This window comes from Gasterosteus aculeatus, chromosome 3 (genome assembly GCF_964276395.1).
Source record: "Gasterosteus aculeatus chromosome 3, fGasAcu3.hap1.1, whole genome shotgun sequence".
Lineage (NCBI taxonomy): Eukaryota > Metazoa > Chordata > Actinopteri > Perciformes > Gasterosteidae > Gasterosteus > Gasterosteus aculeatus.
Genome location: NC_135690.1, coordinates 2,614,065 through 2,630,471, shown reverse-complemented (window position 1 = coordinate 2,630,471; position 16,407 = coordinate 2,614,065). Strand labels below are relative to the sequence as shown.

The 16,407-nt window shown below is 45.2% G+C and overlaps 1 protein-coding gene across 4 annotated transcripts in view; it reads right to left on the bottom strand.

Moving 5' to 3' along the window:
* LOC120816070 (ephrin type-B receptor 1-B) overlaps positions 1 to 16,407 on the bottom strand; it is a 121,891-nt gene that overhangs the window by 57,967 nt on the left and 47,517 nt on the right. For all 4 annotated transcript variants that reach the window (XR_005711801.2, XR_013467058.1, XM_040171379.2 and 1 more), the window contains exon 3: positions 9,619 to 10,300. Coding sequence is in view for 2 of the 4 variants with exons in the window: in XM_040171379.2 (XP_040027313.1) it covers positions 9,619 to 10,300 (682 nt within the window). In the remaining 2 variants the exon portion in view is untranslated. The remainder of the gene's footprint in view (positions 1 to 9,618; positions 10,301 to 16,407) is intronic.

The following is a 16,407-nucleotide window of genomic DNA, read 5'->3' as shown; positions in this document are numbered from 1 at the left end:
TGTAGACACACAGAAAGGCAAATAACACCTACACACACCTCAGCATGGCAATCCTGCAGATCAGAAGGTACTGATCTCCACAGATCAAGGGTGTAATCTCATTTGACCCTGGAGCTAAGTAGCCCGGGGCAACAGCGTCTCACTTCAAAGCTTCACTCCCGGTTTCTTACACATTCCACTTCCAAAGTCTTTGGCACTGTAACCTAGTGGAATCAAATGAAACTGTACTATATGATAACAAGGTCTATTCTGACAAACTGTCTATATATATATATATTTAAATTCTATTTCATTGTGTTTTCACACTCTTCTCTTATTTAAACCTTTCAAATCTGCAGTCACCCTCCCTCTACCACTGGGGGCAGCGTTTAGCAGGGCATCCACTCGACACCCCATCACTCTTGCAACAATTAGCTGCTCCTGCTGGGGCTTCTGTATGGATGAATGGGAAAGGAGGAACAGGGCTAAGGAGGCTCCGGCCTCAGAAAGGAAGGGGCCCTTTTGTCTGGCCGCAGTTCTCCTCTCATATCATCTCCACAATGGAGAGGCTTCCAATCCAGATTAAGCGCTTATGAAAATGGTGGGGGGGGGGGGGGGGGGGGGGGAAATGCTTTGCGACATGGACCAGGGTCATGAGAGCCAGTAAAAGGGCCCCTCACCCCGAGTGCTGACGGAGGCGTTTCTCGGGGAGCAGCAGGCCCATTCACATGGCATTAGGGGTGTAAAAGCATCACATTGACTGCGCGAGTCAGGCGAGCTTAATATACATTTGGCTAATACCCCTATTGTGGCCCCCTCTTAGGCTGCTCTCCCAGCGGCCTGTGAGAGAGGGAGGACAGTGGTAGAGAGGGAATTAAACAGGCAGTAAAGATGAGAAAGAAAACAATGGGGAAAAAAGGAAGAGGATTTGCCGGCCCATTCAAGCCGTGATGGGTGTGAAGCACACACACACACACACACACACACACACACAGATGCCTGTGCACACACCCGCATACATGCCCCTGCGCGCGCACACACATGCATGCTTGTACAGTCCCTATAAAAAGGATGTTAGTCATGTTCCTTGGACTGCAGCACTGACACAATAAACTTGTGAAAGTGAAAGTCATCAGATGTGCTACGTTAAAACACATACTGTAACGATAAGCAAACCACGGCAGCGGTTAATAAAAAAGGTCCGTTAGTCTCTTTGTAAGAGAGGAAGCTAGGCAGGGTGAAAAAGTAAGAGGAAGAAAGAGGCGGCGAGATTGGGAAATTGACTGAGCGTATGAGCATGTGCGCCTTTGTGTCCCTATAACTCTGTGTGGTTCATTCCCCAAAGGGTCTTATTATGCTCGGCGCTGGCTACAACACAAAGGCATCTCTGTATCTCGGCCCATCCAGTTCCCCCAGAGAACATCCTAGACACAGCAAATCCATTTGTTTGTCAGACTTCTGCTCTATGCCGACTCGGACTAATCAGATATCATTCTGTTTGAGGAGCATACCACTGTGCCGTCTGACTACAGTAACGCTGGCCCAGCACTAAGATAGCATCCCAAGGACTTTTTTTGTCTGCGCGTAGACGTCATGAAACGACGCCAGCGGGCAGGTTAGTAACGTGTAACCTCAGTGCATCAAGTACAATTAGCATTATCTTTCTTGTTTTTCACCAATTACAGAGGAGCCCGGGAGTCGGTCGGTCACTAAGTCGTTTGCCCTTGAATTGGTTGAGGATTATTTAAATGTGGAACCACAAAGAAATGTATTAGCCAGTTTTTGAAAGCAGCCATACAACCTGAGCCCAGCAGCGTAACACAGATGTAAGCTGAGGGCAGAGCACATACTGCAGACAGAATACATAGCTTTTAAAGAATCGGAAAGACACTGCTGAATACAAACGACACTGCAGCAGCGATGGCAGAACACCTATGGGATGGTGCGATAATCGATAGCTATCGATTGCTCGGTCACAAAGGAGTCTCATCTATATTCTCGGTACAAGCCGTGTACAGAAGACTGCGATTGCAAGTAAAATGAGAGGACAGCAAGAAGAAATAGAACACTAAAGACTTTGATGGGCAGCAAAACCCTTCAGTAATCACATTCCATGTTTTTCATGAACTGGGTTTTAAATAGTTCACCAATGTGAAGCTTCTTAAAGCATGAAACATGATTTCAACTTTTTTTTCATTCTGATTCCGATTTAAATTGATTGAGCACTGCAGTGCCATGACGGCTGTATTGATTAAAAGTACAGGTGCAATGTGATTTCAAGCCTCTTTTTTTTTTTTTGTTTAGCGGCAACACGTGGCGAAGTTTTGTGACAAATGCTACTTCGATGCAGCGCATCCAACCTCCTGCAACACGTAGGCAGCAGTCAACCTGTTGACACACACTCTTTTCCTACCCAGCAACCGGTAAAAGCTTAATGGCTCACGTTAAAAAATGCTGCCCGACAAACAAAAAGGGCTAGCAGCTTTGATTACGCTCTATAAAAGCCACACACTTTGAAGATGAGGACACGCTGAGCTCCCACGTCATTCTAAACCGCACCCTCCCATAGAGGTAAACTGGGACAGGCATGCATTAGCAAGTGCCACACCGATCCGACTGCAAGTCTGAATATGCTAATTCCCGTCTTGGAGAAAAGCTGCAGCCCTCCAGCCAGTGTGGGAACTCGGTAAACAAAGCACAAAGTGCTCAAATAGAGGATTACCAAGTCGCTCTCTTTTCTTTTGCTTTTTTCCTCCCTTTGCCTTTTTTTCCACACAGCCCCATCTGCCCCCCCCAGCACACACATACACACAAAGATGGACACGCACTCCTCCTCTCCCCCACGATCTTGCTTCCGAAAAATTCAATATTCACGTAATGTCTTCCCCACTGTGCGTTTTCGGAAGACAGCCACAGCAGGGTGTGTGTGTGTGTGTGTGGAGGGGGGGTCCTTTGCACGAGGAGCCACCACAAAGCAAAGATCAATAAAAAAAAATAAAAAAAACAGAGAGGGGCCAGATCGAGTTTGGGCTCTTTCGGTCTGTCGGCATGAAAAGGAGACGTTTCATCAGGTTTCTGCAGAAGCTCATGTCGTGACCCCGGAGGGTACGGGCTGCGCCGACTGTCAGCGACGACGTTTCATTAATTAAACGCGCACAATGACGCGCGGATTTGCCGACTTGTCTGGTTGTCAGATAATTGCACGTGGGGAAGGTTCTGAAGTCGTGTTTGATACGACCCGCCCAGTTAGAAGCAGTGTAGTTGCTTTAGTGTAATGCACGGTGTCATTACAGATTACACATACATAATTCTTCAAGTATGTTTAATCAGGGATACTTAAGGGGCACTTAAAGTGGAAATGTAATGCTGTTTGCTTCAAGTGTGCGGCAATTATTGCCAACGTGATTAGGTTATGAAATTGGACACGCAAAGTTCAGCTTGGGTCGAGAAAAAAATGTGTGCATGTGTGTGTGGAGTTTTTTAATTTGTGTGCTGGCCTCCCACAAAAGAGAACAAATATCTTACAACATTTAACAATAAGTCCAGTGGTTTTGAGATCTGAATTGGTTTCAAGCCCCCATGTACACGGGAGGAATCAAAGCTTATTGCAAATCCCCATGCGGCCATGCTGACTGAGCCAGATTCACTCAGTCAATCGACCGCTACAGAGCAACCACCACTGTCATTAAAAGCACACGTTTGCACTGTAACCTTTGGGACGTCGGAAGACAATCTCTAAGAAAAACATTTCATGGTCAGTTCAATGTTGCGCTAATTAAAGCATTTCTGTCTTTTCTTACAGCTTGACAGCTTTGGTTTTATTTGCCCAGGTTGTGAGGAACATTCTCCCACCACCACATCTGTTAAATTTGACTATTTTACTATTACGGTGGAAGGTGCAAAGATTTCACGGATGCGTTGTTGAATAGTTCTCGCTGCGTGGGAAATGAACAGATATTGATATATTCAATGTTCCCATATCATCACGGGGGGCTCGAAAGAAAAAGTTTGCAAACTGGCAAACTGGCCTGCTGTGATTGCAATTCAGTCCTAATTAGATTGTCAATATGACCTTGACAAATCCACATCTATCATTCTGATGCTGCTGATAAACCTCCAGCAAGCATCGAGACTATTTCCTCACAGTGAAATGTGTCCCTCTGCCGTCAATCCAAACAGGCCCGGCCGTGTTATTAGCTCAACGGCGAATATTGATGGACAGTGATGAGGCAGAGGGGGAATCAACAAATGAGGGCCGATGGAGCGGTTGGTGTTTGCACTTTCTCAATCGGGGGGGGGGGGCTCTGTGGAGAGGCTCCCCATGACTCCTCATTACTGCCTGCTGGAGCACACTCCAGAGTGAAAAGAGGCGAGAAAAAAGGGAGGTTTTGCAGAGGGTGAATCGTACACGCAGAGGGAAAAGAAAAGTTTTGCTACGTGCTGTCTGCATTTCTCCTCACATTTAACTTCTGGTCTTTTGTCAAGAAAACCCAGAGATAGACACCGGCATGTCCGGCATGTCCGATGACATTATGTCTGAGGTCTTTGTTGCTCTCTAAATTTTGCAATCATATCTTGAAAGCAAAGGATGAGGAATCCACTTCATGGGGGTCACGGTTAGGGTGAGGGGGTGAATCGGAGAAACGTTGCCGGCCTTTTGTGTTGTGCCAGCGAGGGTGAGATGGGAGAGAATTTAGCGGAGCCCCAGCCATCTGCTGACTGTTAGGGGTCCTTTGTCTCCTTGTCCCTCACTGGCCTCCACACCCAGTGTCCATCACTAATAGAAGAGAGGAGGAGACATACGGAGACATGACTGAGACTGAGGTAGAGGGAGAGGTTAAGAGAATTGAATTGGACGGTGGAGCCGGACAGGATGGAAGTGGCGCATTCTTACCAAAAATACCAAATTACCAACTACATGGCATGTGAGGGACTGAAGATTAAGGAATCTGACAAAAAAAAAAACGGAAAATAGGAGTAACGAGGGGTTAGAACAGCTCTGTGTGGGGTGGATATTTCCATTATGTTTCAACAACACCCATGGATTCCTCTCACTTTGGTTTGGGACTGACTCTGCTGTCACAGGGAATGCAGTGCATCTGTGTTTGGGGTCAAAACAAATATTCTGTTTGGGCTTTAAATTCAAAGAGTCTTTTGTTTGGGTCACAGTCATTCACTGCTGCTCTCTGCCATCCCCCCTATTCAGCCCCTTTGAGAGCCATGGAAACAAAAAGTCCTTCACTCCCTCGTAGCTTTTCTTCTTCTCTTCCTCCCACTACTCCATTTTCCCGTCTCCGTCGCACTGGCCGCTGCTCCCGTACCACTAATAGGAGCAGGAAGAGTCAGGCGCCGGCTTAATTAGGCCTCAAGGTGACTTGGTGGACGGCACGTGGATGCTCGTCTGCAAATGAAGTAAACTCTGTGGAACATAACGAGGCCAAATGGGCTGGAATTGGCTCCAACAGATAACTGGGCATTTGTGGCTCCTGTCTGCCCAATCCTTTACCGTATATAGTCGAGTAGAACACTGAAAGAGCAAATATTTACAGTGAATAGCTTCCAAATTCAAACTTTTGAATAAATGTAATGGTAGTGTGTGTTTGGGAAATATTTTTCCACTTACAATCTCCAGCGCTTAATCTCTAAAACAGAGAGATAAGCAGCGAGTGTCCCCGACAATGAACATTTACGAGTTACATAGTGGTTTATAGGGTTAGTGCTTTAAGTCAGGGTCATAACATGATGAATGTTCCATAGAACATTATACTTCACACTCACGGAGGAACTAACACTATTTCTGAGTGTATGCCCAAGACGTGTGTTCACGTGTGTGTGCTTGCGCCCCTTGATGGCAGCCATTAGACAGGAGTAAGGCTGCCATGATGAATCGCCACTTAGCCCGGGGAAGCGCACTTGCTCAATGGACTGTGAATCTCCCGCTGCCACTGTCAGCCTGCAGAATGTTAAATAAAGTTATTTGAATACTTGTAATATTAATGTGCCAGCGTGTCAAAAGCCCGTTGAAGCCCAACGGTGAGAGAAAATATGATATCATACTAGGAGTGCAGCGCTGCTCTGCTGAGACAGTCAATATTAATTGAATACCCAGCTAAATAATTGCATAATGATGGATACTGTGTTGGATTATGAATAAGAGTTTTATGAATAATTTAACAGAAAATATAATGCATAATAATAATATTTGTCCTATTTTATTGTAATTCACATCTTAGGTGAAATAGCTGAACTCCTCTGTCCCTGTGCAAGTCTGCAGCAATGGTCTTCGCATAGAAATGCCCACCAAGATGAAAAGAAAGCAAAGCGCTGTGAGCATAGTAAACCAATTACAAAAGAAGATAGAAAGGGGGCTTGTAAAATAAGAATGCCATCTTCATAAACTCCAGTCAGGCATTTAGCAGCTTGAAGAAAATTGAATTCCCTGCAGAAAAGAGTGTTGACAGCAAAATAATGAACGGGCAGTCTGAAGTTCTGATCTGATTTTTATAGTATGGCATTTAGCCCTGTTAGTCGTAGTAGTATGTGTCACATCATTCACTTCTAAGTGTTAAAGTTAGTTTATCGAGGAGTTTTAATCACTAAATATATGAGAAGGGTCCAGTAAAACCATCAAATCAGTCTTTCTCAAAACACGTGAGATGATCACGACACACACACACACACACACACACACACAACTAGATGCTATTTGGAGTGTCTTTGCTCGATTTAACAGGGAGGTGATCAAATATTTAGCAGATTTCTTACATAGCCAACGGATAGAGCGAGGGAGAGGAGAGAGGGGGGGGGGGACCCAAATGGCCTTTGTGGGAGCTGGGGAGCTGGTAATGAGGGTGGCATGCTGGTATCGTCGTTACAGAGCACAGCAACTCAACATGGTCTCTCTGCCCGGCTGACAGCAGGCCGCGCGCACACACAACTACGTGTCCCTAATTAAAACATATAGATTAGAGAAAGTGCCATCAGGCAGAGGGAGGCTCACACACACACACACACACACTAATCCAACAAATACACTTTTAACAAACACACACACAACAAATTGCAATTAGGGTAATTTTCACAGCAATAACAAATGACTGAATATGTAAACAAGTAAAGTAAATGATTAATGTGTCACTTAAAAGCAACATTTTGTAATCTTTCACAGCATTGGCTTTATGGGAGAAACTAAACAAAAAATCAGCAAAGCGGATTATTTAGCATATTCCGCAAAGCAGGTGTTGAGAAGGCACGCATTCTACGCTTTTCAGAAACAATATATTGTTTAGCTTTAGAATTTCTGTTCTCGTTTGATTTCCCCGTGTGCTGTTAAGCACCGCGGAGCCTCCCCTTGCCTATGCCATATCTTTCCTTCTCATGGTGCTCTAAATGAGGGAAATAATTTCAGCGTGATCTTATATTCGTTTTGTTCCTGTTCCCGTTACTTCATCTCTAATGGGCAATTACTTCAGACTCAATGTTGAGGCCGTGTTATTGCGCCAACCTCCAATTGATTGGTTGCCCGTAGTACTCAGCCTCCACAAGCACTTTAAAGTTGGATTTCCCTGTTTAAATAATGAATTACAAGACCATGAAAAGAGACTTTGTGCAATATAAAAGGTTGAGGTAGCTCTTATCGGAGGGGCCTCTCGGAGGAGATGAGAAGGGAACAGATTCAACGCCAGTCTCCAGAGAGTACGCTAGTTATGAGGGGGAGAAACGGCGACATCGTTTGTTTGTCTCCTTCAGTGCAGCTCTTTGTCTCTCTTGTGTGTTTCCTGATTTAAGGTCAACCCACACAACAATATGCAGGTTTATATTATTTCACTAACAACTCCTTCACTGCACGGGCTGTTTTCCACACCTCCAGAAATGCAACATTTCCATCACAGGGAGACGTCAAACTGAACACCGCAGGAAGTCCACTTGACTTGTGGGCACTTAGAGAAGGAAACCAGGGGGGATTGTTGGAATTAGGGGAAATATACATCCTCTGTTCAAAGACACTAACACATCCCTCCCAGCAACACCGGAGGACACCTCAAGCTCCAATTACTGTGGTGTGACTGTGTGTTGAGGTAATAAGAAAAGGACATTGTGGACGGACACGGATCACCGACACAACCAAAAAGTTCTGGTCTGTTCAAATCTGACGGTTTGTTAGCGTAAGAGGATCGAGAGGGTATTTACGGATTTACGTAACTGGTTTTAAAACCTCGTCTGAAACATTTTACCTTCTTACACTTCTTAAGTATGCTAAAGATAACGTCATGTATAATGTTGGTAAAACTAGTTTTAAAGGCCCAGAAGTTAATTAAACCAACCGGTCCCATTGTTCAGATGGTCAGTTGAATTAATATAAGGAAATATACAAAGTAATTATGTATAATGAGCATACGATGTATCACATTTGCCACATTATAGCATGCTGTGTAAAAGCTCAATCTATTCTATTCTAAATCTATTGCAAACAGTCGTGATGCAGTTAGAATATCACACAGTTGGAACAAGCATTCGCAGCAGGAAAATAAAAGCCTGATGTCTTTAAAATTACGAGTTTGCAAATAATGCACTGAAATACTTTTTTCCCTAGGTGTGGGTTAAAATAGAAGAATGTAAATTATATATATATATATCTCCCACTGAAACAAAAAAGATAATAGTCGTAGGAACAAATATCATGTAAAAATAAATGACCTGTGAACGACTGGAAAACACAGTTGCGAGATGATGTGTAACGTAAACTCCCAGCAAACTAACTTTAAGCTTGTGATTTTCATTTTGAAAGTCAAACCGCCTCAGCCGCGCAGTGAGTGTGTAGTTGTGATTTACTCAGGACGTGCGAGGAGGATACAGCTCACACAGTCCCACATAGTGTGCTCTGCAGACACGTGGTCCTCTCATATCGGTCTTCTGATCAGAGCGAATGCGCGTCAATCAATCTTATCTGGGCTCCGCACACTCTGGAGCGAACCTCTGGAGGTGGGCCGCACTGAGCCCCGAGCCACTCACATTACATTAGACACAGCGAGCAAATTTTCTCTTTGTATACGTGCGTGCGTGTGTGTATAAGCGCATGTGAGCGTTAAAAAGGTCCGTCAGAGGACGGACAGAATACGCGGGAGAAAAGTGAGAGCTGGAAGTGGAAGCTCAGCTTAACCTTGTCTTTATGTGTGCGCGCAATCGTCTTTGCCTCAGAACTTAGTCCTCCGCTTATCCTGCTGACGCAAAATCAAACCTCTCGCCATCTGCGAGGTGGGCTGCCGCGCAGAAGGCTGGCGTGCGCTCCAGATTAAGAATCAATGCTGATGTGCCTTTTCGAGTACGCCGGAGGTGGATGTGATCAAGGTGGAAGTGCAGCGCGTCGCGCTCAGCGAAATGCATGAAACAAAATCAATTCAAACATTCCAATGATGTAGGAAACCTGCGATCCGAGGTACGCACACCGAAAATAGCACAATTTCCTGTCACCCGTCTTCAGTCAAGTGATTTGCTGTAATAAGAGCAGCCCCTCAATAATAAGAAAATGGCGAAAAGCGACGCATTTGAAAGCAGGTTCCTTCCATCAACGAGAGGCAACGCACTCGGATAACAACTGAGGGAAGTTCATGACGAGTGGATGTTGTACTTCTTACTCACCTCGACATACGTTGCCGTTGTCAGGTTCGAACCCGGCCTTGCACGTGCAGCTGCCGATAGGAACCATCCACTCCCCGTCTCCGTTGCAGTACAGCTTTATGGGGACATCCACCTCCTCCGAGTTGGGAATGCAGACTCCTCGCGCAATAACCAGCGAGGTGCTCTCTGCCCCCGTCATGGTCTCTGGAAAGATTGCAAAGTTCTGGACCACACTCGGGCACTTCTTGTAAAACACCCGGACCGACAGCAGAGACATGCAGGCGCCGTAGTCCTGGAACGCCAGGTAGAAGCCGTTTTTGGACAACGGGCCGAAGCTTCGCACCTCAGTGTTGACCTTCATCAGGCGCCCGCCAAAGTCCACCTGCGAGAAGCTCTCATCCGCAGCGATGGTGTCCACTTTGAGGTACGGGGCCTCCATCCAGAAGGCCGTGCCTTTGGTGGCGATGACGGCGTCAGTTTCATAGTAATAGAGATTGAACGTCTCCTTGCACGAGCCGGGAACGTTGGGGATGGAGCTGCAGTCGCGCACGGTGAATCTAATCTCCACATAGATGCGCTGCGCTCCGCGCCGATCAATGAAGGTGGTGAGGAGCCAGTTGTTTTGGCTGGGCTCGAAGACATTACACACCTGGTAGGTCCTGATTGTGTTGAGGTTTTCATCGTAGCCGCTCACCTCCTCCCACTACAGCAAGAGAAGGAAAGAGAAGAGTGCAGATGGTTCGTTATCACTGGTGCTAAGGCTGTTTTTTTTTTTTAATGGAGCGTTCTAATACTGGCAGCTCCACAGAGAGTTTGTACAGATATCAGCGAAACTCCCCAAGGCTCTAGATTTGAGTCTACTTCCTGGATTAACAGAAGGGAATCAGCCGGTCGAGCTGTGGGGCTCATTCAACCACACACACACACATCCTACTTTTTGGGAAACAACTTTAGGTGAAGCGACACCACAAACACCACGCCTTGTACTCTAAATATACTCAACCGCTGTAGCGTGTTATAAACCTCGTGATTACTTTAGCTATTTGCAATCTAGGCTGAAACCGGCTAGTCGCACAGTTCGTACATTACAAAATATGGTTTATAAATGATTCAGGATCATGCACTGTTGAATTGCAATTAGAAAGATGGGGACTGCTGCCTGGCAGTCTAAAGGAAAGGCATTTGCCTGCAGATCGAACTGAAATGCACTGCAGGCCATTTCTTGCAGGTGTGACCCAGAAAGTATGTTGGATGAGAATCCGAGGCTCCTCTGGGAATTAACTCATGATGAAAATGTGCCATTACCGTTTGGCTGGAATCACTGTGAATCGGAAAGAGTAATTACTGAAATAAAAGATGGTTGCCTGGAAGCTTGCTTTCAGATAAACATGTTTTAATAACAGGCCAGCTGCAAAAGAGCTGGTCAGGCTCAAATTTGCAGAGGCAGAAAGTCTGCTTGCATTCTGGATGTACGAACGGTGCTTTATACTTACAGCTATTGCACAGACAGGGAGAGATACATAGAAAGGGCAGAATGCATTACAACAGTCAAATAAAAGCCACACCAACTTGAAATTAAGATTTTCTGGAGCAGAGAGAGATTTGAACGTTCTTACATTTTCTCCACAAATATCTTCCGCCGTCTGTAATTAAACCGCATTCTTTTTGATTCTATTAATAAAAAATAAACAAATATGGCACACAGATTTATTTACACGACCCGACCAATGATGCAAACAAGTGCAGGCCAGTAGGAGTTAATGGGGCCCATAGAGTGGCAGGTGGGGCGTGAATTCCGTTCATGTTTCTTGAGAGCATCTATTTCCTGGTGTTTCCGCCTTCTTCTGCCCCTTCAAAGCCCCAGCTGCCCAATCACCTCTCCACACACAGCCCCAACAACTGGCGAGGATTCTTCAAAAATGCAGAGTCGATAAAACAAACGTGGAACGGGGAATACAGGAAGGTGGGGTGTCAGATTTTAGGGTCCACAAAATACACCAAAACAATGAAGATCAGAAAACTATTCAGCCTAAGCCAAAATCTAGAGGAAAACGGAGAAGGTTTGGGTCAGGTGGGGGCAGGGAGATGGGGCGAGGAGGGGGGGCACGGGGGGAGAACAGCGGCAGTGCTGACATGATAAACGAGTTTACAGAAATCTGAGGTGCAAATTAAAGCCCTCCCCCCCGCTGCTCCCTGGGAGCCCACTCGGCTGTGCTCCTCTCACCCTCTCCTCTCTGTAATGACCATTCATCAGCATTACAGGAACCTGTCTCTTCCAGCACTGCCTGTTCATTAATGCAGCCAGCCCTGGGCTCCTCTGCACCCGTCTGCTCCAGCGCAGGAGGAGGGGGGGGGGTGGAGTCCTCAGCGCTCCCGCGTCCGGCCAAATGACCACCATCTTTCACGCCAAAGCGAGGCCCAGAGGCTTCTTCGATAACGCCTGTCGGAAATCCGTCCAGATATTCATTGGCTCATATAATAACGAGCTGCAGTTCTTTTTTTTTTTTCTTTATTTCCTCCGAGACATTCGCCGTCACCGTTGTGTCAAAGGAAACTAATACAGGTGCAGCAGTTACTTAGAAGAAATCAAACCTTTGCATCGCTCCAGCGCTTTGTATTCAGCTGCTATTTACGCCTGTGTGTGTGTGTGTGTGTGCACTCAGGGATCATGCTGTTCATAATTTGATGGTTTTACCAACCGCGTATTGATTGGCTGCGGAAGCGCTTGAGGCTATAAAAAAACAACATTTGTGATTCTGTAGGTTCAAAACATTTGATTATGTCAGTATTAACGTCATTGTGGATTCTTAAGCATTCTTATCATCCCTCCTGCTTTGAAATGAAATGTGTGTGCAACATGCATTCAAGAAACTTGAATGCATGGAGTACTAGGGCGCTAGGGCACTAGGGCGCTATCCACATACTGAAAGCCATGACATCAATACGCTCGCCATGGTTTCCTATTTATATTATAATTTCTTTGCCTTTCTTTTCCTTTTACATCATTTAAATGAAATCCCCCCCCCCTCCCCCAACACTTGTCCATGACATCTGTTTGACCTTGGCAGAAGGAGTAGGGAGAGAGAAGAGAAGTCATGTTCACCTGTCACCTTGCTGATAATGGAATTCCCCCGGTCCGGGCATCCGCACGCTCTTCAAAGAATAGCGTTTAATATAACACAGGTGCTGCGCATATTCAGTCCACGCGATGCCAACATAAGCGCAGATGTACGTTCGATATCATCCGTATCGGCTCAAGATGAACGATGTGTGGAAGACTGGAGACCTCAGTGGGATTCTTGGCGCTACCCGGTACAACACACGTTTTCCCTGCTGTCATTTAAGCTCAGATAACAAGAGATAATGCTTTCTGCCGCAATGGATCGCATCTTGATGAAATTGAAATGAAGAAACTAAATGAATACAGTGGGTAGAGACATTAGAGAGATACACAGCATCAGTTTTACTATACACATTTCGGCACCACTGTGCGTGTATTTTATCATTAGCGATCTCATTAAACACTGACTTCCTTGCAATTGAACGACCCGGCAAAAATATCTACACGACACTTGTTTTTTGCACCCACATGTATGCATTGGCTCAGCTCCAGCATCATAGGAGACGCTCTTCCCTACCCCTGATTGTCAAGCGTGGCCGTCGGGTGTGCCATTACGGCTTCACTGTTTTATGGGCAGTAGCGGGGAGAAGGACGAGCTTTGGACTCACAGAGCGCTTAATGTTTGTTTTAATGACCAGTCACAGCTAGCTGAGCCAGAAGAGCGAGCAGAGGGGTGAAAAAAGGGACAGTAATAGATAAAAAGAAAAACACAAGGAATCGAGGAGAAAGGGGGGAGTAATGCATTTAGGCTGACGTTCCCCCTTTGGCACCGCCTCAGCTCGCTGCCTTCAAGTTATCAATACGCTTCCCTCATAAAGGCCACATGCATCTCATTGATCTCCTGCCATTACCCTTCAAAGGCTAAAAAAACGCACAAACCGCAGAGCAGCTCCGATGGCCAAAGTCTTTTTCTATCAGCGTCCAACAGAGAGCTCACGTGGAGCGGAGGGCAACCTATCAGAACGGGGGATTTGGCGCTTGTGGGTAATGATAAGGAGAAATGGACCAGACTAATAGGTTGTTTAGAGCAGGCGAGGCGGCAGCAGACACATGCGACGAGACTCCGGTAAAGCTCGATGCACACATGACCAAAGCTGTGAAGAGCAGTACATTTTTAGAAACAGAACCTTTTTGTTAGCTAAGAAATTGGATTTGAGTTTAAAAGTAAGCTAAACCGTGATTTAGTTCCTGAGTCAAAAACGCTTTGACCCCCAAACGATCCCGAGCTCTGACCACTGCTAATTAGTCAAATGCAAGTAGATGGGTGGTGGTGGTACCAAGGTTTAAACGCTGTTTTTACATACTTAAATAGCATCCGTGCTTTTAAAATCTATCACACTGGACACAAATGGATGATGAGAAGCTTTGAGCATTTCAACACTTTAAAGATCCTCTTCCCAGGAAAGGCTACAAAACGCCGTAGTAAATGGCAGCGGTGCGCCTGGAAATTGTTCCTTAAATGGCCAGCAAAACTCACATTATTCTGGCTGATGATGGGCTTTTACAGCAGGACCCAAGGCAAGAGGCGTACTTAAAAGTGGACAGCGATGGCAAAATGTAGCTGCTCCACCGCCAGTTCATTCCCCTCGAGACTCTGCTGGTCCAGTTTACAACTGAATGATTGGAGCCCTTTTCACTTAAAGCAGTCAACTTTGCTTGTAAAGGGACAGTCAGGAGAAATTCCTTTCATTTGCGGGATCCCCAAAGAATTCCGGTACTAGATCGTGTTTCTATAGTTTGTCTTCCAACAGTATGGCTGCAGGTAGTATGGAGGAAATGGCGGGTACGATTGTTAACACTTTCTACCCTAGATTTGCCCGTTCATCTATCAGCGCAGTACTAAAACTTGTGGGTGAAGGCAAGCAGGAGATTGCTTTTCATATTACAAGCTCAGGATGAATATTTCAATAATGAACCTATTTGTTATTCATGGCAACACAACATTGTACCAAGGCAGGGAAAGTATACTTTCATGGAATCCATTTTTTAAATAATTATGAATAAATCAGCATTTAAAAAGCCGCCTTTTGATAAAAGGAGAAAAGAACAGGAAGGGCACAGAAGCAGGTGAAATTCAAATTGGCATATTTGCAAAGGCCAGGGACTGAGAAGGACATTGGATGATAGCCTGACATGAAAGCTGAGATGCGGATTGAACTCTTCATGCCCCTGCTGAAAGATTCTCATCTAATTTAGCAAAGCTCACTGCTCACAAAATTGTTTTTTCCTCACAGGCCTCCCTTTTTCCTCACAGGCCTCCCTCTGACTTAGCGGAGATATTCTCATTTCAACCTTTGTGTCTGTTCTTTGAAGTCAAAATACGTCATGTTGTTTTACCTTGACAAGAATAACTGCAGCTACATTTACTCACATCCTCTAACTAGATTTTAGGCAATGTGAATTCACCTACACACACACACCATCAAACACGGGCCTCTGAAATATTCAGCGGCATGATTGCTATTATCATTTCTGATCAGCTGTGTTATGGAATGAGGACTTGTGTCAGACCTGTTGCATGGGAATGATTATTTTGCGCAGCGTCTGTGGCTTAGTTCCGCTGGCTGAATGTGATGGATGGGAAGGAAATGGTGATGTCTGAAACACTCCCAACTCCTGCCAGGTCACAACCATTCTATAACTACAGTCCCACTGTTTGACTTAAACGAAACAACTGAATCAGAAGGACCCACCGCAGACTCCCGGACGACGCCCGTGTTCCCCATCAACGCGTTTACTGAACTGAGGCGTTAGGAAAGTGACATCACGTCGATGTTGTGGAGTATAAACCAAAAATATCCATTTTTTTTAGCTTTGTTGGTACCGGTGGCTTCCAAATTCAATGAGGATTTTATGTTATAGTGAGGGATCTTGGTCTGCATGCTTGCAAATGATTTGTCTCGGCAGAATGTTGGACATGCGTCCCTTTTTTTTTGTTAGATCCTGGGCGAGATGAACAGAATGTGGTGTCACGCTGCACCATTTGGGTCCCACTCCCCCATCCAACTTTTATAATATCAGTGACAACACTGACATATTTAATTAGGAGCTTTAAGCCTTGAGGCACCAGTCGATCTGCTGGGCTGAAGATGTTTCTGAGTTGAACACATCCCTCCTGGAAGGGTAGTTTTAGGAAGTACCCTAACCAGTCAGTGGACAAATTATTTTTTTCAGCCATGAAGAATACAATTTAAATGTTAACTGTAGGCAATTCATGTTCATCGAGGATTAAAATAATTGTACGGAGGAGGATGGGTAGTGGAGCTTTTAGAAGGTTACTTGATATAATAACATTTGAGAAATGTTCTACTAGAAGAAATGCTAACGATGTATTATTTGTGTTGCTAAAAAATTGTTTCGATCAGTAAATTTCAGTAAAAATTTTGGAAAGCTTCATTCACTTACGAACAAAAACGAGGTTAATCTAAATGTGTTGAAACACAGAATTGTTCCTTTATTTCAGGAAGACCTGGTAACACCCACTCAAAGACCTTCACAGAAAATTGTGCACCTCAGGGTGCCTCAGCGAGGCTTTCATTTTCCACAAGCAACATTACTTCGAGTCACTAAATGTAAAAGAATCGACCTTACGGATGTGTTCAGGGGGACATTTTAATGACTCATCACAACTGTGGGTCTGCATTGACGTTTGAGATGTGCCCACGCACCAGCAGGTATTTAAAAAGGAG